General features: G+C 44.5%; 2 protein-coding genes across 3 annotated transcripts; one reads left to right on the top strand and one right to left on the bottom strand.

Moving 5' to 3' along the window:
* Nucleotides 1–213: 213 nt before the first annotated feature.
* Nucleotides 214–13,874, top strand: RPN1 (ribophorin I). The gene is made up of 10 exons (XM_083603065.1): nucleotides 214–652; nucleotides 3,845–3,909; nucleotides 6,069–6,375; nucleotides 7,396–7,605; nucleotides 8,656–8,848; nucleotides 9,471–9,570; nucleotides 10,024–10,162; nucleotides 10,393–10,512; nucleotides 11,353–11,598; nucleotides 12,972–13,874. Exons 1-10 carry the CDS (start codon nucleotides 341–343, stop codon nucleotides 13,152–13,154), a joined length of 1,875 nt encoding a protein of 624 aa, XP_083459191.1. The 5' UTR covers nucleotides 214–340; the 3' UTR covers nucleotides 13,155–13,874.
* Nucleotides 13,875–14,375: 501 nt separating this feature from the next.
* Nucleotides 14,376–24,312, bottom strand: LOC310757629 (fibroleukin-like). Of its 2 annotated transcripts, XM_083603079.1 has the most exons (4): nucleotides 23,430–24,312; nucleotides 20,517–20,561; nucleotides 19,051–19,172; nucleotides 14,376–17,726 (listed from the first exon to the last, which is right to left on the bottom strand). In XM_083603079.1, the coding sequence occupies exons 1-4, from the start codon at nucleotides 24,205–24,207 to the stop codon at nucleotides 17,133–17,135; spliced, it is 1,539 nt and encodes a 512-aa protein (XP_083459205.1). In that variant the 5' UTR covers nucleotides 24,208–24,312; the 3' UTR covers nucleotides 14,376–17,132. The 2 variants fall into 2 exon arrangements, with proteins under 2 accessions (XP_083459205.1, XP_083459206.1); XM_083603080.1 differs by lacking the exon at nucleotides 20,517–20,561 and having other exon boundaries at nucleotides 23,430–24,311.
* Between the last annotated feature and the right edge of the window lie 783 nt (nucleotides 24,313–25,095).

Here is a 25,095-nt window from a genome sequence, read left to right as displayed (position 1 = left end):
TACATTGGAGAATAAAGGTCTCCCTGGATAAGCAGCTTCCTTCTCCAAGAGCAGTTTCTACGCTACTGCCTATTTTTTTTTAAAAAAATATTCGAACATCTGACCCGCTGGTATCCATTACTACGGCTGCTGCAATCTGACGCATTCCGGCAGCTTTCAGCCTGACGTTTTCTTTTACATCTGAGGAGGCTCCTCCCCTCCCGCCCTCGGTCACGTGACGGGGAAGCCTCCCCCGCTCCCTCTCCGTCGTCCGCGCTGCCATCTTGGAGCCCCGACGGCCTCTGGGCGCCGCCATCTTGTCTTTCTCTCTGCGTGGAGGGCGCCATCTTGTGCCCGCCAGATGAATGAACCTTGCCGCGAGGGAGGGGAGTCTATCCGGTTCGCTCGGCTGCTCAGTCTCTCGGCGTGGCCAGCCATGGAGAGCCGCGCCGCTCGTGTCTCCCTCCTCCTCCTCTGCTTGGGGGGCGCCCTGGCTGCCCCGGAGCTGGTTAACGAAGAAGTGAAGAGGACTGTGGACCTCGGCACTCACCTGGCCAAAGTGACGACCGAGCTGAGCCTGGCCAACCCCGCGGGGGGCTCCGGGTCGGCCGCCTCCTTCCTGCTGGCTCTGGACCCGGGCCTGGAGAGCCACCTGGCCTACCTGGGGGTGCAGGTGAGCGAGCTACTGGCGGGACGCGCAGCCTCCGCGGCCTTCCGCTTCCGAAGCCCTTCCCGCCGCGCCTCATGTCTCGGAGCCCCGTGAGCCTCGCTCGCCCTCTCCCTCCGGCCTCTCGCAGAGACGGCGCCCTCGGCCAGCCCTGGCGCCTCCCCGCTCGCGCTTCTCATTTTCCTTCTGCGCGCGGGGCAAGTGTTTCTAGGAGTTGTGCTTCTGCCTTTCTTTCGCCTTCCCTCGCCGCGCCCAGGCTTCGAAAATCATCTTCCCCCCTCCAACCCACTTTGCCTTCGCCTCTTGGTTTTTCCTGGGCATCTGCCTCCATTCCCTGCAGCTTTTCATTCCCTAATAAGTTCGCTTATTGGCATTTGAGCGGATATCATTTCCAAAGCATCCCCTCCCCTCGCCTCAACAACGCTATGGCATTGCATTTCAGGGGTTTGTCTTTCTTAACTGTACTGACTGTGGTGTGTTTGGCTCCTTTCCCCGTATAGTTAGCAGGGATGGAGGCTAAACTGCAGATTTGGGGTGGCTATCTCCTTCTTCCCGTAGAGGAGGCCGTGCTGCAGAGATATATGGGCCACAAAGAAAACCCTATCAATTTTTTGTCCACCCGAAATAAAAGTCTGGGATCTTCTGGGCAGCACACATAGTGGATTGTGATCTGGGAATGCAGTGTTAGAAGAATATGTGATCCACATTGGCGTGGGGGTGGAAATAGAGGTCTTTTCTAAAGTTACACGTAAGCTGCCCTTTGGGGGTTTGCCAGCTTTTTGACCCAGATAATGTCATGGAAAGGGTTGTCACTTTGCAGCAGTGCTCACCACGTATTTGTTTTATTTCTCCTCTTCCTGGCTGCTGACTCCCTTCAGAGCTGCCGCTGTAGTAAATGGCCTGGCATATACTGACACGTAAGCGTAAGTGCTGCAATCGGAGAGCAACCAGTGGCAACCTAGAGGGAAGGAGGCGTGGATCTCAAGGCATGTCTATAAAACCGCATAATGCATGCGTTTGCAGGGCCTGTGGCTAGCTGAACAGCAGGCTGCTGGCATCAGAACATTTTAAGTGGCTTATTATTATTCATTGCTGCCTGTGTTTCCTGCCTGCCTGCAATAATTGGAGGTGTTCGTAAATGTGAGCTTAGGAGAAATCCTTTCTAGAAGGTGTGTTTTAGCTGCTTCTATCTGTGTGGCAACGTGTTAATGAAAACGGTTAGTTGAAGCTCTGTCCTGAACCATGAATGGCTGCAGATATCATAGTGGAGTGCGCTCTGTTATTAGAAAGTGAGCAGTCACAGCTATTTGGGAAGGACTGTAGCTTGGTGGTAGAGCATCTGATTTGAATATAGAAAGTCCTATGTTCGATCCCTAGTATTCCTAGAGAGGACCAGGAGAAAGGCCAGTCTGAAATCCCGGATAGTGGCTTCCAGTCAGTGAGCTGGATGGACCAGTGGCCTGACTTGATAAAAGGTAGCTTCCTATGTTCCCATTTGCTGCAGAGTATTCATTCCGCAAGGCAACTTGATTTTAAGGAATGTAATAGCAGCTAGAAAGCTGAGCTAAGCTTATTTTGTCTTTGGAAGAAAGGGTTGTAAGTAAGTACAATAAAGTGAAGGCAGTAAGGGCAGTGGACTGAGTCTTTGGCACTGTATCTGATGGCCAAAAGTGAGCTCATTGGAACTTAGGCCCTGCTCCCTATGCAATCACAGTTTCTATAGGGGTCTTCCCCAACCTGGTGCCCTTCAGCTGGTTCCCAGTCAACCTGGGTGGTGGTGTCAAAAACAATGGGAGGACACCAGGTTAGGCAAAGCTACCCCCAAGTATGATTTCTTATGTTATTTACAGTCCCATTCTAAATAATGGAACTTGCTTCCTTGTAACTATATGCATAGGATAACTGCCGTTGTCTTCTATTTCATCATTTTGCAAAATGGGAATACTTGCTGGCCTATTGGATAGTGGATAATGCTGAATATGGATAGGCATTGCACTCTCATACATGAATTTCTTGATAGTCCTTGGACAATCAGATACTGGTTGCAGTATCTGGTAGTTTTGAACCATCTTAGAGTTACAGTGAGAGGCCTGTGAAGCCCTTTGTGGATTAAAAATGGAACTAAATTATTTTTGACCTGGGGGTAGGTGTACATATATATTTGGGTCTGAAAATATGAATTATCAGTAAAATAATTCTACATCCTAGCCATGCCTTTACTTTCTAGTGAACCCCTTCCCAAGGACCTGAAAGAATCACATGTATCTTTTTAAATTTTGGCCAGTTTACTCTCAAATTAAGAAGAAAAGTGCTGTCAGGTGCATCGTCTGTCCTTGTAACATTGGGGAGGCTGTTGGAGAAAGTAAAATCAGGACTGTTTTCAACAAATCATGTCATCCAACACTTGTCTGTCTAGTTGTGGCTATTCAGTGAGTTCTCACAAAAGACTTCTGGTAGAAGAACAGTAAGTCTTTGATCAGAACTTGCATCCCATAAATCACTATTGTATGTCTCTTGTTCTGAAGCTAACACAGTAACAGGGTTCCAGAACTTGCCTACCTGCTTGCCAGCAGTGTGTGTACTCCCTGTCCAGTAAGCAGAAGAAAAATGTGCTTTATCTCTGTTGTTTTGGCTTCTGCAGAAAGCACCAGTAGTGCCTCACTGTTGCTTTAGAATTACAGAAGCCAAATTCAGAGGGAAAGGATTTGCCTCTTCAAAATCACCACAGAGAAAAGGGAGGAATGCTTTCTCATAGTTTGAAATTTGCAGGAGACAGCAGCACATTGTTGCTTGCTCCTTCTGCAGGATCCCTTCAGAAAGGCAAACACCCCTCCATTCTCCAGGTTCGTCAAAATGCCGCAGCACTCCAGGAAGGAAGGGGTGAATGACAGCTTCAGACAATGGGCTTGGCTAGTAATCCAAGCCAGCATTTACGTGTTCTTGTATAAGAGTCTCAAGGGTTTAACAGACCTCTGTGTATGTTGCTTTTAGATAATGCTGCAGGGTTTGTGGAGTTAGCCAACAACTTGTTCATGATTGGATGGCTAATTATTGGTGTGTGTGTCAAATTGAAGTGTGTCTTTGCTGACTTGCAGACCCCTGGGAGTAGGAATTAGCACTTGTGATGAATTCAGCTGTCTCACATGGAAACTGTAAATAGTAACGATGACCAAACTTGAATTCAATCTTTTGTTATAGGTGAAAGGCGAGGAAGAAGAAGAGAGTACTCTTGAGTTGAAGGAGACAAAGGTAAAAGGTAAAAGGTGAGTTTTGCCAAGGGAAACTATATCCTATCCAGGTTTGCCACAAAATATACACTGAAGAATTTGCGCCCAGTCTGTATGACACATATACTTAGCACATTCAGACTTTATATTTCCTTAATTTCCAAAGTGTTTCTTAAAAAATAAATATTGTACTAGGTCAGAGATGTTTGCTTGTAGCCCTGCAGAATCATAGAAAATCTAAGACTTCAGATACTATTTTAATAGTGGCTTTGTTTTTGATTATTGGATTAAAAAATTAAGAAAAATAAATCTAATCTGACAATTCTGATGACATGCAGTTATCACTTGAAATTGGGAGGCATAATAATTCACAGAGTTGCATTATAATCTGCTTGCTTCTTAGAAGCCTAAACCTGTCTATTGGAAACAAAAATTATCATTATCATTATTTACCTGCCCGCAGAATGGGTTACAACATTACAACACCATACTAGTAAAACAACTTACAATTACAGAAATAAGGCGGGTTCTATCAATGTACACCTCAAGTGTCAAAAGCCAGGGCAAAGAGGTGTGTCTTCAGCGTTCACCATAATGAAAGTGCCAGATGCACCTCTGTGGGGAGGGAGTTCAGAACTTAGGGGCTGCCACAGAAAATACCCCCTCCTAGGCCACTACTGCGTGAGCTTTTGAATGCAGAGGAACTAACAAGTGTGCCCGCTCTGGCAATCTTAGCACCTAAGAGAGTGGGGTGGGAAATGGGAAATATAGCCTGCATGTATTGAAGAGCTAGGAAGAGCTGTTACAGAGTTGTGAAAAGAATGCTGTTGAAAGAAAGAAAGGATGTATTTGAATATGCTGCAAAGGAATGTGCTGGCCCTGATAGATGAGCTTTTTAGCCTTGTACTATCTCTCCTGATAAGACTCCAGTTGCTTAGTTACCTGATAAGACCCATGCTGTGTACGGTACTTGGGTATTGTGCATGTGTTAGGAGCTTAGAAACCTTATAAAAAACGCAGGTATTCCTAGGGATGCTGGAATTCACCCTGGTGACTTCCCCCAAATGTTACATTTGACCAAATAAAGCTGCCTTAAACTTTCCTTGATGTGCTTCTTGAAGAAATCCACAAGAAGGGTCTGTAAGGAAGGAGGTGGTCTTTTAGGTATTTAGGGCCTGAGTCGTTTAGGGCTTTGAACATTAATGTGAGTGGCTTGAACTGGGCTCAGAAATGAACTGGCAACCAGTGCAGCTGTTTTAGCACAGGAGTTTATGTGAGATCTGAACTAAACTGCAACCAGTAATCTAGCTGCTGCATTTTGAACCAATCAAAGTTTCCAAGTCATCTTCAAGGGCAGCCCTGTATAGAGTGCATTGCTGTAATCCAGTCTGGAAGTTACCAGATCAAGGAGTGGCCAAGTGATCTGTATCCAAAATGGGCTGTAGCTGGCGAACCGGCTGGAACTGAAGAAAGGCATTCCTAGCCACCTGATCCTCCAGTGACGCTTTAAATCCAGGAAAACGCCTTCCCCAGCTACAAACCTGCTCCTTTCATGGGAGTGCAAGGCAGACTGCCTCCCCACCTCCCAGGTGTGACAATGGGGCACACAACACCTCTGTCTTTTCAGGATTCAGCTTCAGTTTTATTAGCTCGCATCCAACCTATCTGTTGTCAGTCGTTACTGACCAGTCTTTAAAAGCTATTGCAATATATCTTTTGACATTTAAATCAAACTGTTAGCTGTTATAACATTAGTCAATTGAGATCAGGGTTCTCTGAAATAGCAAACGTTCCCAAGAGTCCATGTTCTGATTGCTGACAGCAGTGGGCCACATTACTGTCATTTTGATTAAACCCAGGCTAGTATAACTGAGCTAGGAATACAAAGATGGTTTTGGTATCCACAGCATTACATTTATTATTGCATTTATATTTCATCTTTTATCCTCACAACAACCTTGTGAAATAGATTAGGTTGAGAAACTCTGACTAGTCCAAGATCATCCAGTGAGTGGGGATTTTAACTTTAGTCTACACTCAAACCACTACGTGACCCAAAACTGCAGCAGACAAATGAAGGTGGAGATGATATATTCTTCAGTGAGAATCTTTGTTGAGCTTCTTTCCATGCTTATGGGTGTCTGTAAAGCCAGCAGAGCCAGATTGATTTTTCTATCTTTTTTTCTCCTTTACAGTGGCAAATTCTTCACTGTAAAACTGCCGTCTCCTTTGGCTCCAGGTGGAAAGATTCGCTTATCTGTTGAAACGGTTTTTACACATGTCCTGCAGCCGTACCCAACTCATATCACCCAAGCAGAGAAACAGTTTGTGGTTTTTGAGGGCAATCATTATTTTTACTCTCCGTATCCAACCAAGACCCAAACTACTCGGATTAAGCTGGCCTCAAGGAACGTGGAAAGCTACACCAAACTAGGCAATCCTAGTCGGTCAGAGGACATGATTGAATATGGACCCTTCAGGGATGTTCCACCATACAGTGAGGTAAACTCTTAATCCCAGTTAACATTCCTAGGGGAGAAGCTGTTTAAAAGGAATTTGTCACTCATGTAGAATTAAAATACATGCATGCCATTCTGCTGTGTCAGATGATTAATATAAATCCAAAAACCAGGAATGTAAGGGGCTTAAAAGGAACTAAAGTAAACTAAATCTGCCTTGTATGTAACAACTCCACCTGTTCATCATGGGTGGACAAAGAATACCACACAGGTGAGTACATGAGGTTATATGCAGGCCGGTGAGTGGACTAGCGAAGAAGAGAGAGATTGCTGTGTTCCTTTGCCTGCCAGCCTTTGGCACAAGACAGTTTTTTTGCAGGCCTGCCAAGAGGCATCTTCTCCTCCCTGGCCAGCACAGAAACATGCTAGTATTTACAAGATTCAGCCAAAGGGCACCAAGCCTTTAATCTTTGAAAACAGACAAGGCACTTTGTGTGTGTGCGCTATTACAGATTTCTAATGGGCTCAGAAAAAGTAATGCAGCCACTGTCTATGGACATTGCTCACATTATTCCACATGTGGTTTCTCAGCATAGACACCTTCCGACTGGGATAGCTCAGTCAGTAGAGCATGAGACTCTTAATCTCAGGGTCATGGGTTCAAGCCCCACGATGGGCAAAATATTCTGGCATTGCAGAGGGTTGGATGAGATGACCCTCATGGTCCCTTCCATCACTACAGTTCCATGATTCTAAGTGGATATTGGGGGTAGGCAAGGAAATACTGTTTTCTTAATGCCCTGCTTATGAGCTTCTCAGAAGCTTACTTGTGTCGGAGGCTGAATGCTGGCCAAGATGGATCCTTGCTAGATCTAGCCAACATTTTTTAATGAGTATTGTGCAATATTTCAATCAATACATAGATTGTGTAATACCTCAACAAAATTATTGAGAGTCTGATTTGCAAGTAGGTCTTCTTAATAGGCGTTGCTGTAAATGACATGGCTTTTTCTACAACACACTCGAGCACAGAAAGTCTTCAGTTTCTACTTTTTCTCCTTAGGATAACCTTAAGGTGCACTATGAAAACAACAGTCCGTTCCTGACGATCACTACCATGACACGTGTCATTGAAGTTTCTCACTGGGGCAATATTGCTGTAGAAGAGACGGTTGACTTGAAGCACACAGGAGCTGTGCTCAAAGGGCCTTTCTCCAGATATGACTACCAAAGACAGCCGGACAGTGGAATATCCTCTGTGAAGTCTTTCAAGGTCTGCCCTTGCATATTTCTCTTTGTCTTAAAAGGAGCCTCGGGAGGGGGGTGTATAAGTAAACAGTTCCTCTTCCCCTTGCCAGAAGGACCAGGCTTTGGGGGTAGGGAAGGGGACAGCAAGGAAGCATTGCTACTGATCTGCTTTTGAGGAGATGGTGCCTTACTGGAAACTTTCTTTCTGTCCCTTTTTTATGTTGCTTCTTGTTTCTGATATGGAAGTACAGGCTTAGGGCGCAATCCTAGCCCTACTTGTCTGGGAACAAGCCCCATTGAAATCAGTAAGACTTAGGTCTGTTTAAATATGGTTAGGATTGCAGCCTTAGGTCGCTTGCCTTCCCCACCATTCTTCTGTTTTGGAACAAAGCTAAAGGAGGCAGTGGGTGAGAAGATTCCCATACTAACTTTTGGAAGAATTGCTCAGACGGCAATTTAAAACTAAAAGGTGTTAAATATTAAAATAATTACAGTGATTGCCTTAGGAAACGCAGTAATAAAAAAAGGTACATACAGTGGTATCTCGGGTTACAAACTTAATCCGTTCTGGAGGTCTGTTCTTTGACCAAAGCATTCTTAACCCGAGCTGCGTGCTTTCCCTAATGAGGCGTCCCACCCCCAGTGTTCGTCTTCCATTCATCTTCCGGGGCAAAGTGTGCTAACTGGAATACCTATGTCCGGTTTTGCAGAGTCCGTTGTTCAAAATGTTCATTAACAGGACTGTTCGTTGACCAAGGTAGCATTGTATTGTACTCTTTAGAAATGTAGGCACTACGTTTAGAACCTGAGGACTTTGAAGGAAAGATCAGGCAAGCATTGGTTGGCGATACTTTAGGGCAGAGGGTTGGACTGTATGACCAGAATCTCTTCCAATGTGATTTTTAAAATTCAGTCTGCTGTATATGATTTGCTTATACTGTGGTTGCAACTGCTGTGAGAATGGAGATAACTCTTTGCTTTTAGTGAAAATGCACTCTTAAAAACAGTGACTAGCAAGTGCCCCAATTATCGGTACTGGTGAATTTGACATTAAGTGGTTATCTTGCTTTTGCAGACTATCCTTCCTGCTGCTGCTCAAGATGTGTATTACAGAGATGAAATTGGCAACATATCCACCAGTCATCTCCTCATCCTGGATGACTCCGTGGAAATGGAGATCCGCCCTCGCTTCCCCCTCTTTGGTGGTTGGAAGACACATTACATCATTGGTTATAACCTGCCTAGCTATGAATACCTCTTTAATCTTGGTAGGTTTCTTTGTTACGGTAGTGGCATCTGGAATATAATTTGAGCAACTGGAGTACAAAGCTATTCGCTGTCTGCAGTTCTATGCAGAATGGTATATTTGGAATTCCAAAGATTCTTATTTTTATTATTTGTACATGTGTGCTCAGAAACCAGGTTCTGTACTGTTAAAGTGCATCTCAGTACTTGATTATATGAATTTAAATGATGCAGGCATCTCCTGAAAAATGTCATGCATGGTTAGAAGCTCCTTCAGGTTTGCTCTCAGGCACACCTCCCTGCACTTCCTACTCTCCTGACACCATTCTGTTCCTTTCCCAAAACATACAAAATGATATACAGTGTGGTCAATGGCGGATATCCAGCTAAGCTGTACTAAGCTTTGTGCTCTGCGCAGCTTATGCTGGGTGCACAATTCAATGTGTTATCACAGTAATAGTGTGGATATTGCTGAACTTCACTGCGAGTAAGCAACATGCAGCTAAAACAAGTTGTAGTGGCGCTTAATGGGGCTTTTTAAAGCTCACCTTTAAACTTGTGACTGTTTTACCCAACAGGGCTTTCATAGCTGGTATCCTGATACATTGAAAAAATAATAGTGTCCTCTTGGTTTTTGTTTCCCAGGTGATCAGTATGCCCTGAAGATGAGATTTGTTGACCACGTGTTTGATGAGCAAGTTACAGACTCACTAACTGTAAAGATAATCCTTCCAGAAGGTGCCAAGTAAGTAATAATATGGTTGAGATCAAGGCACTTTGTGTTAGCCAAAAAACACATGGCCTGCTTATGTATTATTCTGCTTATGGTGAAGCAAGAAGGAGCAGCATTTATGTCCCTGTCTCAATTCCACATCCCCCTGCCCTGTATAATGACAGTGTGTGGAGCATGGTTGTCTGCAAAGGAACTCGTATGTTTGAGCAGCTGCTTGTGCACAGGGACACCACTCAATCAGGATACCAACACAGCCAGGCATCCCAGTTACATGCAGCCCCTGTGTGTGAGTGGCAGCTCATGTGCACAGCTTTACTTGCAAAGGACCATGCCCCAGCCATGGACATCGGAGGGCAGGGGCTAATCCAGGGCTAATTTCTCTTCCCCCCCCCAACCCCCCCAACAACAACCAGGTTAAGTTTTTCCTGGGACAGCTAACAATATTGTATACACCTCTGTTTGCAGGAATATCCATGTGGATAGTCCATATGACATCAGCCGGGCACCTGATGAACTTCACTACACCTATTTGGACACCTTTGGCCGTCCAGTCATAGTTGCGCACAAGAACAACCTAGTTGAGCAGCACATCCAGGATATTGTGGTAAGCATAAGCCGTTTGCTTAGATAGCATAAATAATGAGAAGTACCACACTCCTCTTTGAAGCCCAGATTGCTCTACAGCAAGTGACATGAACACTCTTGAGTCCTGAGCTGCGTCTTAAATGTGCAAGTATCTCATTGTTCTTATGTATAGGAATGTAAGGTGGGTAGCATGTCATCTTGACCAATGGAAGTTTATGCTCTTCTCACTGCTTGCCCTGCTCTTCCTAGGTGCACTATAATTTTAACAAGATCCTGATGCTGCAAGAACCTCTCCTGGTAGTTGGAGCTTTCTACATCCTGTTCTTTACAGTGATCCTCTACGTGAGGCTGGACTTCTCTATCACTAAGGTACTGCAATACAGTCACGATGAAACAGGGAGGATGCGGCAGGAGGGTTGGTCTCACTGTTTCCTTTGGGAGAGGCCTTTCCTTGGTGTTAAATGCCCTTGCACTGACTGCTGGAGTACTGAATTCGCTAGCACTTACTCTTTTCGTAAAACATGGATATATTGCGAGAGCAAGCTATTACCTTATCTTTATATCAGTGGTGCTCTGAGATTTAATAGTTTCTTAGCATAGGCAAAGTATACTTGTAATACATTAATTCTTTGAGTCAATAAATGAGCATGTTGTGTTAGGGCTTACCTTTTTCAAAGCACTGCTAAGATCCAAATTGGCCAAAATTCTTCATCTATTAATTTTCACGGAATGAAGTAGTTTTTTAAAACGGCGTTTTGGTCCATGTTTTAATTAATTTTGATTCAGTCAAGATGGCTTGCACGGTGGATATCCTTGTTTCGTTATCGCATACAAGTCTATTTGAAGCAAATGGAACTCCTCAGTGTTTCTTCCACTTTGCTCCAAACAACTATTTTGGTAAAGTCTGTCTGATGAATTTAGCCAGTGTAGTGAATAAGCCAGTGTCGTGAATAAGTGACAGAATTGTGAACTAGGAACTCCTTTGGTTTAGATCTTGCCCTTTCGACTCTCTAGATAGACTTTAGGTATGCCAATCTCTCTGCCTCAGTCTTTTATTTCCAAGGTGGAGGTTATCCTGACAGATCTTATAGGGTTGTTGTAAGGACTACCTTGTTGTAAGGACTACCGAGAGAGCACACAAAACACTTTCTGGACACTTAGAATGCACTATATGCTGTAATAAATATTTAAGCCATTGTGCTTTTGCAGGACCCAGCAGCAGAAGCTAGGATGAAAGTTGCCTGCATCACAGAGCAAGTTCTCACCCTGGTGAATAAGAGACTACGTCTGTACCGCCATTTTGATGAAGCTGTGAATAAGTATAAGCAGTCACGGGATATTTCAAACCTAAACAGTGGCAAAAAATCATTGGAGACTGAACATAAGGCCTTAACCAATGAAATAGCTTCATTGCAGTCCAAGCTGAAGACAGAAGGCTCTGACTTGTGTGACAAAGTAAGAATCCTTTGGCCTCCTTAGTGTGTATTGTTACTGTACTGCCCTTATTCTAAACTGCCTTTTCTCTTGTCATTCCCAAGGCAGATATTTTCCTCACACTTTAAAGAAATTCTTTTTTGTTGCCTTTGTTCTGTGTTTACAGTTTATTATGATGATTCCAGAATAATACTGCTAAAGTTGAGATTTCTAGGTTCCTTGATAGTTTTATTTCCAAGCATTCCTCCATAAGGCTGGAGAGCCTTGGGGGAATTTCCCCCAGTTTTCATTCTGCCATGGCTTTAAATATTGTGCTACCTGTATAAAATATCTAAACCAGGACTGTCGACTATCCCCGCTTGATGAGATGCATTGGCCAGGGTCCTCCACCACATTCAGCCGCCCCCCTGGCTGCATTAAGCCTTCTGGCTACCACTTACCTAACATGCCTACTGCTTTGAAATGGAATGTTTTTTTGTAAGCTGCTGCTCAACATTTGTGAGCGAAGCCTAAGGCATCCCGACTTCCTGATTTTAAGTTGTATTAATTCTTAGGCACAAACGTGGTCCACGTGTCATTCTCTTAGCAGACTGCTTCTACTCTGCTTTGAGTGAAACTTTCACCCACAATAGGAGATGCATTCAGTGGATCTCCCTGGAACTGTTGGTGAATATATCTATCTTGAAGATGGTCACTTTTGCCAGGATGTCAATGCATAATTTGCAATGGAAGGGCTGTTAATGCTCAGCTGCAGTTAGCTGAAAGCTCCCTTGGTAACTGGGAGGAGGGCTGAGTGGAGGGGCTGTGCACACACACTGTAGCTGTTATCTCTACATATTCCTCTGCTGATGTTTTGCCATAAAATGGAAGGAAGGTTAGAAGGCATTTCATTTCTAAAAAACAAAGTATGAATGAAATGTAGCATAATCAAGTGCTCTTACTATCATGGAACCAGCACTGACATGTTTGTTGCAGTAAGTGTCCATATTCAGAACCATTAAATGTAAAGTTTAAATGGGTGTAGCTTCTAACATATCATTGTATAGTTTGCCATATACAGTCGTACCTTGGTTTTCGAACAGCTTAGTTCTCGAGCCCTGCAAAAACCTGGAAGTGACCATTCCTGTTTGCAAACTATTTTTGGAAGCCAAACATCCGACGGGGTTTCTGCGGCTTCCACGCATTGGTTTTCAAATGTTTTGAAAGTCAAATGGACTTCCAGAATGGATTCTGTTCAACTTCAAAAGTATGACTGTAATTGTTTGCTTAGACCCTGCAAATCTACTACTTCTAGGGTGACCGTAAAAATAAAATGAAAGCACCCTATTACTGTTGCTTTGTATGGCTATGGTGTTGTCCAGTCACCTAACGTTTTGTCCCAAATTTCTTCCAAGGTTAGCGAAATTCAGAAACTTGACAGCCAAGTAAAGGAGCTGGTCCTGAAATCTTCTGTGGAGGCTGAGCGGCTGGTTGTTGGCAAGCTCAAGAAGGATACATACATAGAGAATGAGAAGATGCATTCTAACAAGCGTCAGGAGCTGATCACCAAAATCGACAACATCCTTGATGCTCTATAAGTTAGAAGTAAAAAGTTTGGGAAAGAGCTAAAAGGGGTGGAAGAAGGTTCAATGAGCATACTGAGCCACACCAAGTTGGGGAATGCGGGTGGGGTGGGGTGGAGAGGTGTGTCTAGCCTACAAAACTGCGGCAAGGAAAAAGTTTTTGGAAATCGCCTCCAAAATGTGGTATTAGTCACTTTTAGGACCTGTTTGCTCTGTGATACACCTACTATACAGAAGAGGTGTATTTATACCATACCTTGGACTTAAATGAAACCATAGTCCTCAAAGTGTTAGTAGCACGACTTCAAAGTCTGCTGAGAGGCCCCCTAATTTTCAGTAGGGAAGCATGCACACAGGTCCTGTACTGGCACTGAATGTCTCAGTCAGAGAATAAATACAACTGTTTTAGTCAAAGGTTTGGTAGCAAATCTTTCCTTCTGTCCTCCACCTTTGAATTTATACTTTTTTATATTTTGGAGATGGGGATACGGATAAGTAACTTGAACAAAGGATTTTTTTTGTAACTATTTGTCGCACTAAATGAGATTCTTGCCCCTGAACTTTCTGAGCCTCTCTTGAAATTCATTGTTGGGGTAGAGTCCAGGGAAAGAGAAGGGAGCGGGTGAGGTTCATTTGCTTAGAAGCCTGTGCTTTTCCTCAGACGGTTTGTTTCTTTTAAAAAAAATTGTAGGGAAGATCAAACTGAAATAAAGATGTATGGATCTTCTGCCTCTACTTTCTTCTTCTTATTATTATTAGAGTGTCCTGTGCTGTTTGGATTCCTGTAATGAGCACCACATTATGTTTGATCGGCTATCTTTATCTCATGCTCCATCTTGCGTAAGAATTCTGAACCTCTAAGCTGTTAAGAGCTTTTAGAATTATTACTGCGGCCAGTAACAAACTGGCTTGCATTAATGCTGGTTGTAGCAATAGTTGGATCTTCCTATGAATGTGTGTGATTTTTAGGTGTTGTTTGACCTGGTCAAAACTCTGTAGGATATACTTCAAGATGTAATGCTGAATCACTTAATAATCAACCAGTGCAAAATATGCTATCACTTGGAAGTTTCGTAGGCAGAACCATTTTTGTCAAACTATATGACTCCTTTTGCAGAGAGTTTAACACACATTCTCCTGTTCCTTCTTGCTTTTTAGATGGGGAGGAGAGTGCATTTCCCAGGTAAATTATTTCTGAGGTTTTCCCCCCCTTCATTGTGCCTTGAACAGCTTCAGTTTTAATTTCATTTTTTAATATAGCATGTAAGTTGTTGCGGGTGGACAAAAATTCCTAATATTTCTCTTGCCATTGCGCACAACATAGATAAAATCACAGTACAGAATTGGGGGATCTTCTTGTCATTGTAATGCATTGGTTCACAAAAAGTGTGTTATGAGAGGAATGAGCCTTGTGTGAAGAGCCAGTTCCCCCTTGAGGGAGTATCCATTGTTAGACTATAAATAGCTTGTGATTTGGTTTGACCTAGTTTATGCACCAGATGGCGCCAAGCTCACTGAAAAGCAAGAAGTCAATATTCTGTTAACTTCTTAAGATGAGAAGGTAACTTCCACCACTGATTTTTTTTAATACATGTAGGTAAATACATGTTTATCTTGTAGCGTTGATTCCCCTCCCCACATATCTTCATACCATGCAATTAAGCAATCACTTTTAAGTGTCAGCCTCATTCATGTACACTAACTCTTCTTCACACAGTATCTGCATTTGCCCTACAATGAGAATTACAGCAGTAGCCACTGAGTTAACATGATAATAGCTACAAGACTCTGCATAGTGAAGTTCTCTCGGGGTTAAAACTGTGGCTGGCAATGTGAAAGGGCTCACAAATAATCTGACTGCCAAATACCTAAACCAGGGATGAGGATCCTGTGGCAGCACTCCCAAAAGTTGAATTCTAACTCCATGATTGGGGATTGTAGGAGTTGTAGTCCAGCAATATTTGTAGGACTGCAGGTTTCTCATCCCTGACCTAAAGCTTAACATTTAAAAGTGACTTCTCCCTTAAGAACCTTGTTTAGGGAGATACCCTTCTTGCCATCTCTGTGTGGCCTTGTAAGTGAATGTGTCCATCATTTGAACTGTAAGGATAAATTGAAATATTTGTCCGGTTTATAGAGCATCTTAAGTTTCCATTCATGTACCACTTCCATTGAATGACATTTATGAGATAAGGAGCTTGAAAGCAAGGCACTATTTAGCTTTAAGGTAAGGAAAGGGTACCCTGGGCTGCATTACAAGATAGGCAACTCTTAAGTGCACAGCTGTCCATCTCTGCTTCCTTACTGTTTGCTTTGCCATAAGGGTACCTTAGTTTATGTAGCTTCTTTACTCTTCCAGAGCCTGAGGTTCAGTGCTCTTGTAGTTCTGAATTATCACAGTGCTAATTAGTATGATGCTCTTGCCAGAATGAGGAAGATACAATGGCCTGATTTGACTCAAGCTAGTCTTGAAGTGTCAGCTCCCATCTATATCATTCTGGCTCTGAAGTCTTTGTTGATTGACTATAATTACAGCATATTGGTTACTCATGGAACACCGGTTTTGTGCCAAGGAATTATCAAGCATGAGCTTCAGGCATCCTAAACCATGAAAGTGCCCCCAAAAGGATGGTATTTGAACCACCTGATGTCTCTAATTTGTTTAACTCCAGCCAATTCTATAGCTGTTGACATTTAATAGTGGGAGGAGTTAGAAGCCGGAGTCTTAAAAACCGAGGAAATAGAATGAAGAAAATCTGGTTCTCATGCTCTTGCAGGTAATCGAGGAAACTGCTCCTACTAGTTAACAACCCCCCTGACTTTGTACCTCTCTGGATTTTAGGCTCAGGATTACTTACAAATGCAAATATTTTTTAAAAAGGCACTTGGTGGGCTATCACTAACACTATTTCATGCCTTTAGAAGCATGTCTAAAGCAGTGATTCCCAAATTGGCTTGGAGCACACTAGTGTGTGCCACCAAAGAACCACAATGTGTCTTGAAGACATTCTGTTGGAGGCAACATTTATTTTAGAGTGGGGAGGCCTTGGACATCACTCATTCCCTAGCCTGCTCTATATATGGGTCAGGATACTACTCCAAAGGCGTAAGGATGCATTCCCTGTTGCTGCAGCCCAAACTACAGGTCAGGCATTTCTCTTTGCACAAAGGTTATCTGAGTACCTGCTTGGCCTGGATCTGACAACCTTGGGCAGAAAATACAAGAGCAACTTTTAACTGCTTGCTAGTGCTCAGGAAAAGCATATTAATCTTCTGGAAGTCACTATATAATTCAGATTGCTGCTTCTGATTTCCTGCAATTTAGTGCATCCCCATTAACTTCTGGCTAAGTAGCCCTGGCTACCTCTTTAGAAATAGAGCATTGGAAAGGTCCAGATAATTCAACAAGGCTTTCAGTCCTTTCTGTAGAAATCTGAATGAGGGGTTGAGCTGAAGTAGAATACTTTGGATACATTATTAAGACCTGTTCCCTTTATATGATTCCTCTCCGGATAACTTGCTCACGTGCGCACCGTAAGCCTAAAGAGCAAGCCATGAAACAGGGTGAGGCAAATGTGATGTGTGTCCAAGCTACAAAAGGAAGTTTGTAGCCACTTGCAAAACAAGTTCCCTCGTGGATGTTTTCTGACCCGAACATGAATTTCACTGTGGAGTAGGAAGAATGGCAGATATAACTCAACACACTGCCCAGGATCATGAGATGGGAAAGGAAGGGCAGTGACTGAAGTTGAATGTAGAATCGGGCATTTGTGATTGTTACAAGACATGTGGGCAACTTGGTGACTCTGCTTCTATTTATCCTTTGTTTTCAGTGTATTAAGATTCTCTACCACAAAGTAGGACTTTGTCCTGTTTTGAACTTGCTTTTCCCAAGTCAAATCTCAGTAGCAGGTTATTTTCTTTTAACTTATCTCTGTAAAGTCTCCCTGCCGCAATTCCACATGCACCAGGCATTCTTGTTGTAGGATCCTCTTAAAAGCCGACGGGCCTTGTTTTCATCTCTGCTTTCTTGAAGGAGTACTTCTGATTGGTCCTTTTGTCAACCAGAATGTACCATGTTCCCCAGTAGATGCCGCTGGTCACCCCCGTGTAGCGTCCGTGGTGGTACTTCCCATTGAGGTTGGCTGCCAGGCAGGAGTCGAACCACCAGCCGGCCCCATAGTACGCACCGCAGTTGCCCATGGGGTAGTTGTCGTTGTCGCTGTCCCAAGTTGTGAAGCACTTGTGATCGTGGTTGTAGTTGCGGCTGTAGCTCAGGGCGTTGCCTGCACTGCCTTGATATTCCCGGGCTGTCAGGCGATACTTGTGGGCCTCGCTGGCCACTTTGAATTTGCGGTAAACAGCATGGCGCTTGACGCCATGCCAGTCCTCCAACTCTATGCGCACAACATGCTGGCCCAGGCGGGTTAAGCTGTGGAGGTGCTCATTGCCCAGCCAGTGCTCCCCTTGCAGGCTCCCAAATCCCTGCCTGTACTCCTGCCAAGTGCGGTTGAAATCCACAGAGCCATCCTGCCGGCGCTGGAACACGGTCCACCCGCCACCATCCGTGACCATGTCGCAGTAAGCCTGGCAATACACAAGACGAAGGTTAATCGGCAGAAGCACTGGAGCGCCTGAAAAAGAGCCCTTGCTCCAGCCCACGGAATCAGGCTGTGACATCATGCTCTCCTAGGAAATTTTCCACTCTGCAGGCAACATCAAGTGCTTAAACAGGTTTAATGGCCTTTGGCTGCTCTAAGGAACTATTTTCATCAGTGGGGAACAGGGCTAAGGAGCTCCAGAAGTGAATTCTCATTACTCTCACTAAATAACATTTGAAAACCATTCAGATATGATTAATGGTAAGTGGCAGAAACTCACCGCCTGCCTGTTCATGCGCCATTTTGGAAATTTTATTTTCAGCAGTTTAGATTTACTTATTTTTGATTCTGTGGTGTCTGTTCTGTGCAGCATTAGTGCAGGAGTGTCCCATCTGGGCATGTATTTATTTTACTAATTAATCAACTGAGTAGTGGATGTTCCCGTTTTAAGAACCACACACTTAGCATTAGGTTTTTGAATTTTCAGTGGCTGCACATAATCTTTCTTGCCATGGGGAACATATCTAACCAGTTGTTTTTTCTTGATAGGGGACTTTGCAAAGTCCAAGTCTAAAAAGAACTTGGGGACACACTTTGCTCATGGGGAGAGAGGGCCATAAATGCAATGTTAAAAAGGATAATTCTCACCTACTACAGTGGTACATTGGTTCTCGAATGTCTCCGTTGACAAATGCCGAAAACCCCCGAAGTAAATGCTTCCATTTTCATACGTGCCTCAGAAGTCAAATGGCTTCCGCTGTGTGTTTTTCAATTTTCTCAATTGAATTGAGGCTTCTGTATTGAGTTTTCAGTTCTTGAACATTTTGGAACTTGAACGGTCTTCCAGAACGGATTACGTTCAAGAACCGAGGTGCCACTGTACCACCCTTTCAATATATTTTGATGAGCAGGTGTATGAAGGTTCTAATCTGCATCAATGATGGCAAGGCAGGATATTTACTCCAGATTCATTAATGCAAAGTAAAAGCTGTATGATCTTAACAAGGGAAGCAATCTACAGTGAGTGAGTGGGACTTACTTCTGAGTAAGAATACACAGGATTGCATAGCAGATTATCATTCACAATAGCAATGCAGAGGAGGATGAATAGAGAATGCCCACTTTAGGAGCAAACCAGTGCAACGTTTATGTATGGATACAACTTTTACATGCAGTAACACAAACCAGTGGAGCAAGGAGCTGAATGCATATTGCAATTGTGCTACCTTTGGCCAAACGGAGACCCAGTTGGCTGCATGCATATCTTATTTACTCCATTAGATAAGACACCTCAAACCTACCTACCTTACCTCAAAGTGTTGACGGAGGGGAATGGGTTGGATGGTGTATATCCCATTGTCTCGGATGCCCTGTTTATGGATCTCTGCACAATCCCGAGGATACGTGTGCTCAGATTTTTCAGAGGGTTCCACTGAAAGTACATGGGAACATAGAAAGCTGACTTAGACTGAATTGGACCATAGGTCCATCTGGAAGGCACAGAAAGATGTAATAAACCACAGGGTCCTGGCAATGGAAACAACAGGTCCTGGACATATGACCTGTCTTGCAGGGATCTTTCTGTGATATGGCACCTAGAAACTGTTACACTTATGCTAAAAAGGGGACAAAGAGTATCCTGCAATATGAAGGCAGGGGCAAGACATACATACTTCTATGAGAGTAGACTTAGATGTTTGGTTGGCAAGCAGGACTGCACCTCCAGAGCAATCTTGGGGCACTGCTGTCTGCCTCAACATGCTATTGGATATGGCAATCAAGGGAGGTCTCCCCAAAGAGTTAAGAAATTATCATGTTGTTCTGGCCAATGTGTATTGGGCTTCACACACTCAGACTGCCTTCAAACATAATGTACAATAGGTGGGTCCTAGGCAGAGGTGGGGAGTTGCATTTGCACACCTGGAGATCCATGTGCGTAAGGCATCATTTTCCTCCTGTGACTTGACCAATTTGAAGTGCGAAGCCATTTCCTGGCTTCCCCCAAAGCCCATATTTTCTCCTCCTTGTTTTGGCTTCATTTTAAATTGTAACCTTCTGCACCAAAGCACCATGTATATTGATGGTGTTATATAAAAACGCGTCATCTTAAGGAAGGAGAGACATTGTAGTTTTAATTAATCTTCAGCTGTTGTGGTCTAGCATAGCTTAATTTGGGTTGCAAGTTTATGTTTATGCTGCCTCTGTTGCAAAGAAATATATATATATATATATATATATATATATATATATATATATATAACTTTCTTCGTTGTTAAATATTAAAAATTAATTATTATATATTTTATTTGTTTGTAAGCCACTCAGGTAATGTTTATTGAGTGGCTATATAAATACTAAAGGCACTGGAGTGGAGGCGGTGAGGAATATCCAAAGGCTCTTTTGCTGGGTGCAAGTGAGGGCATCCCTTTGCCTTTTTTTTCTTAAAAAAGGTCAGTTTATTTTTTAAAATTGTATTTCTCTCTCAATAAATGGGATCAATTTACACCAGTTCTTGGGCTGGAGTAAATTTATTCAAAGTTTTGGCGTGTATCTAGGGTACCAGGAAGGATTCAAATCTTTCAGACCTAAGCCTTGCTGTCACACTCCTTTGGGGTACACACTGCTCTGACACGTCCCCTTTGTGGCCCTACTGATGATGGAGTCCCAACACCATCAGGGACACAAGATTATGGACCATGATGGAGAGAGGGGACCTGGTCTCCCTCTCAGGTTTCATACGATTGTAGTCTAGGTTACATAATAGATTTATACTAACCTGTAAGTGCTGGTGTCTCCTCAATCTTGTGCTCTTTCCCTATATCTGGGAGATAATTTGGAGTCTGTGAGTGAGATTGCTGCAAAGCTCTTGAGAAAAGCCACTGCCCACTCTATTCTCAATAGTCTGTGACTGAGCTAGTTCAATGCAGTGTTATTATACAGATTTGCTAAGTGTTTGGATAACTTCCCCCCAGGCATTAAGGGGGCTTCTACACAAGGGGGCTCTACATCCCGAGTGGAACATTCAGATCCATTTTTTTTCTGTGAGTGTCATTGGCGCACGGCCCCCTGCAACACACACCATTCTTGTTTTCGTTTCTCTTAAGGTGCCTTGGGACTCCCATTATTTTGTGGGATGGATTCAAGCACATACCAGAACCTGAGGTTTGCACAGTTAAGGTGAACTAAAGGGCTCTGTCACCTTAGGGCAACAAATCTGCTTTTTTAAAAAAAGAACCAGACTTATAGCAGTTTGAAAAGTGGCAGGGAAGTGCATTGAAAAATATGGGATGAGCAAACACCTAACAGGAAACACCCCACAAACAAATCAAGATGAATGCAGCCCCAGTGCTCACAAATGTCATAGATAACCACCTCACAAACCATGTTCAATAAAGACCTGGAGGTAAGACAGGGATGGGGAATCTGTGGCTTTCTTGGACTCCAACTTCCATCAGCCCCAGCCACCTTGGCCGATGCGCAGGAATGGTGAGAGTTAAAGTCCAATAACACCTGGAGGCCTACAGTAGTTTAAAGTGGGAAACACTGAAAAACATGTTCATGCATTTCACATCTGAGGACCCGAATGTAAGCCCTAGGCATCTAAGGCTGGGAAGTGAATATTTTCTGTCATCAGCAGCCTTCCCTAAGATTTTATCAGGTCTCCTCCCCTGCCACTAGATAGATCCAGGAGCCAGAGAGTTTCTGGTGTGTAGGCGACGAGATGCCCTGATTTCACAGCATCTGGTGCTACCACTAGCTCTGCCTTTTTGACTCTGCTTCTGGCAGCAAAATAACTTGGGCAGGCATTGTGTAGTCTGCTCCCATAACAGTGTCTTTGCATCGCTGTCCCTCTTGTTCTTCTCTTGCTCTGGTATAATCAGGGAGGATGTGGAGTGGGAGAGGGCACTATCTGAAGGAAATGATGAACAGTGGGGGGATTGTGTCCAACAGAAAGAATTGCATCATCGGTCAGCCTGATAGCCATAAATGTCAGCCGCAAACTCTTCAAACATATTGCTCATCAATACAGCATCCATCTGTCCGGAAATTCCTGGCGGGACACGGACTGTTGAGATGTCAGACATCAAAAGAGAAAACGAGTGGAACATCTCAAGCAGAAGAAGTGGGGAGGGGGAAGGAAATAATGAAAAATGGTGGAGGAAAAAGCCAGGCAGAGGCGGAATGAGGACTCTGAGGTTTTGAAGGCTTTGCCTGTCCTTGTTGAACCAAAGTGGGAGACAAGACACATTCACAGGACCACTTGAGTGCATGGTGACTTTGATACACAGTGTGGAGCAAGCACTGGAATTTTCTCCATGGTTTATTCTGGCCAGGATGTTAATGACAATGCCAAGCTCAGCTCACTTGGTATGTGTGCTAAGTTGGCCTTGTGAGACTTCAGCATGGGCTTAAATAGGAATATGACCAAGGGTGGAACAAAGGAGCCACAGGAAAACACCCTGGAAGCAAAATAAATTAAAACAATTCTTTTAAAAGATAGTTAAAAAGACTCTTCTTGAAAGCCTAAAAACTCCCTTAAAAGAATCAAATCTTCAAAAAAGTTATATGATCTAAGAAAGTCTTTAAAAGAATCCTTCCAAAAGAATTAAAAACTTACAATGTAGCACCTTAGAGACCAACTGAGCAGTTTTAGGTATAAGCTTTCTTGTGTGTGCATGCTTTTTAAGAAGAGCCTTTTTAATTATCTTTTAAAATAATTGTTTTAATTTATTTTGACTATGGCAGACCAACACGGCTACCTCCTTGAACCCTGGAAGCAAATCAAGATGAAGAATAAATGTTCATTGTCATAATAACCGCCTCATAAACAGAATGAGCATTCAGAATGAATGCTCAGTAAAGACCCGACATGGTCCAGCCACATCATAAGATTTGCGCAAGGAACCCTGTCTCTTTTTGCCTACCTGAACTCCAGGTGCGGCATGACCAAAGCAAGGCAAGAGGGCTGCCTTGACGGGGCCTGGCCTCCTTCCCTCCCTGCTCAGCACTCCAAGCTCTGTGTAGGGGGCTGTATCCCAGCAGACTGCTGTGAACTATTTACAAGGCTTTATTTAGAAATTCGTAGAATGGTAGAGTTGGAAGGGACCACGAGGATCATCTAGTCCAACCCTCTGAAATGCAGGAATCTTTTCTCCAATGGTGGTGCTCAAACCCACAGCCCTGAGATTAAGAGTCTCGTGCTCTACTGACTGAGCTATCCCTCCTTTCTCCCAAGAAAAAATAGTAAAAACGCAATACAACATCACACACTAAAAACTTCCCTGAACAGGGCTGCCTTCAGATGTCTGTTAAAAATCACACAGCTGATTATGTTTTTGACATCTGCTGGGAGGGCATTCCACAGGGTGGGCACCACTACCGAAAAGGCCCTCTGCCTGGTTCCCTGTAACCTCACCTCTCACAACGAGGGAACTACCAGAAGGTCCTCGGAGCTGGATCTCAGTGTCAGGGTGGGACTATGGGAATACATAGGATTCCCAGGAGATCTCCCCTCCAGGCACTTGCCAGACAGATCTGCTTAGCTTCAGCAAGGCTGCTGCACCATGAGCCTTCAGATCACACCCCAGCCCAACCTGGACTTTGTTGTTTGTGAAGAGAGAGAAGAGTCTCTCTCTTCGCAGACAGGCTAATGGGAAGTGGATAACCCCCCCCCCCCCGCTGTACTCACCAAGAATGGATGCCTTCAGGACTGATTCGCTGCAAGGCAGCTTGCAGCCAGAGAGGATCCCCAGCAGCAGGGCCACCAAGGAGCTGAGCTGCTCCTCTAAGCGGTGCAGATTAAGCCGGCTTTCCTCCTGCAACTTCTGTAGGCCCGATGCCATGGAAACCACTCTGGTTTCCACCAAGCTGAGCCGGTCCATCAGGGTCCTGGTCCTGGAAGAGCTTTGTTTGTTGAGCTCTCCAGTGTGCTTCAGGATCTGCTTGAACTCCATCTGCTGCTCGCCAGCAGGGACATCCTGCACCTCCTCGGGTACTGCTGGCTCCTCAGGCCCCAGGACGTGGAGCCTGCAGCTCCCCAACCCATCACAGCCACCTTCCGGAGAAGGGAGAGGCATGGCCACCAGGGACCCTGCGCATGCTGGGTTGTCATCTCTTTGGCTGCACTCGGGGCTGTCTGAGTTCAGGCTTCCTGACTCTCGCAGAACCATAAAGAGGAAGCCCAGGCAACAAAAGCACTTGCTGAAGCGGGGGAAGAGTTTCATTTCTCTCCTTAATGCCTCCCGAGGGGGTGGGAAAGGCACACGCGACATGCAAGAAGGCACAGGCTGGAAGCTACTGCAACAGAGCTTCTTCTGTCTCCGCAGGCGAGCTGCCTCTCTAGGCCGGGAAGGCCACTCCCAGGCTGGGTCGGGGCAAACTGCCTCGCCGAAGAAAAAGTGTGGAGATTGGGGAGCTGCGAGGGAAAGGAGGAGGGAAAGGAGAGCGGCACACAGATAAAGGAGCATTTGAGACTGTCCAGCAGATTAGCATGTCATGGGCAATTAAAGCTAGGCCCCTTGTGGGAGGCAGCGATTAGCATCTGGCTTGAGTGAGCTTTGCTCTCCAGCAAGAGGGCTTTGACTTGAAAGGCCTGTAATTTGCCTTGACATTAAAGGCACGAGGAAATTGCCCAAATGCTAGCAAGGGAGCTGAGTGAAAGGAGCGGTAATCTCTCGCAGTGCTTGCTGGCCTTTGGCACGGCGTGGCCACCCACCCACCGCCCATTAAGCAAGGCATGTGCTCACAGGCCTCTTCATGCTCCAAGGCCAGAAGGCGTCATGTGCACAGCCCTCCCACGCCAGACTTGACAGGCTCACTTCATCACTCCCCAGCTTTCCGCAGTTGCACTGACCAACTCTCCCTCCTCTGGGAGCAGCCTGGACCTCAGATCTCTAAGGCCTCAGATCTTTAGAGCGCTTTGATACCACTTTAAACAGTCATGGCTTTTCTCCAAAGAACTTTTGGTGCTGTGGTTTGTTAAAGTGTAAAGACCCCACTCGGTCTCCACCCTCGTCGTTCAGCCCTGTCACTGAGGTCCAACTCCGAGGGCCTTCTGGCAGTTTCCTCATTGCAAGAAGCGAAGTTGCAGGGAAGCAGGCGGAGGGCCTTCTCGGTAGTGGCACCCTCTCTGTGGAACACCCTTCAGATGTCAAGGAGATAAACAATCATACAAATTTTTGCAGACATCTGAAGGCAGCCCTGTTCTGGGAAGCTTTCACTGTTTGGTGTTTTGTTGTGTTCCTTTATACTTTGTTGGATAAACCCAGTCAGATGTGTGGGGTACAAAAAATAAAAACTATCATCATCCTCACCATTGTGCAGGGGTTCTGGGAAGCAGTTCTGAGCAACCCATC

The sequence above is a fragment of the Podarcis filfolensis genome, assembly GCF_964270895.1.
Source record: "Podarcis filfolensis genome assembly, chromosome: 2".
NCBI lineage: Eukaryota > Metazoa > Chordata > Lepidosauria > Squamata > Lacertidae > Podarcis > Podarcis filfolensis.
Note: the sequence above shows the minus strand (reverse complement) of the source record. Positions and strands in the feature narration are given on the sequence as shown.

Bases quoted from the DNA above. Each gene is read 5' to 3' on its own strand.
- RPN1 (XM_083603065.1), top strand. From the start codon at position 341: ATGAATGAACCTTGCCGCGAGGGAGGGGAGTCTATCCGGTTCGCTCGG. The intron at 653-3,844 runs GTGAGCGAGCTA...CTTTTGTTATAG, and splicing joins TGGCCTACCTGGGGGTGCAG to GTGAAAGGCGAGGAAGAAGA. The intron at 7,606-8,655 runs GTCTGCCCTTGC...TTGCTTTTGCAG, and splicing joins CCTCTGTGAAGTCTTTCAAG to ACTATCCTTCCTGCTGCTGC.
- LOC310757629 (XM_083603079.1), bottom strand. From the start codon at position 24,207: ATGCTCCTTTATCTGTGTGCCGCTCTCCTTTCCCTCCTCCTTTCCCTC. The intron at 20,562-23,429 runs GTGAGTACAGCG...ATTATCTCCCAG, and splicing joins CCTGAAGGCATCCATTCTTG to ATATAGGGAAAGAGCACAAG. The intron at 17,727-19,050 runs GTAAGGTAGGTA...GTGTATTGCCAG, and splicing joins CCCTCCGTCAACACTTTGAG to GCTTACTGCGACATGGTCAC.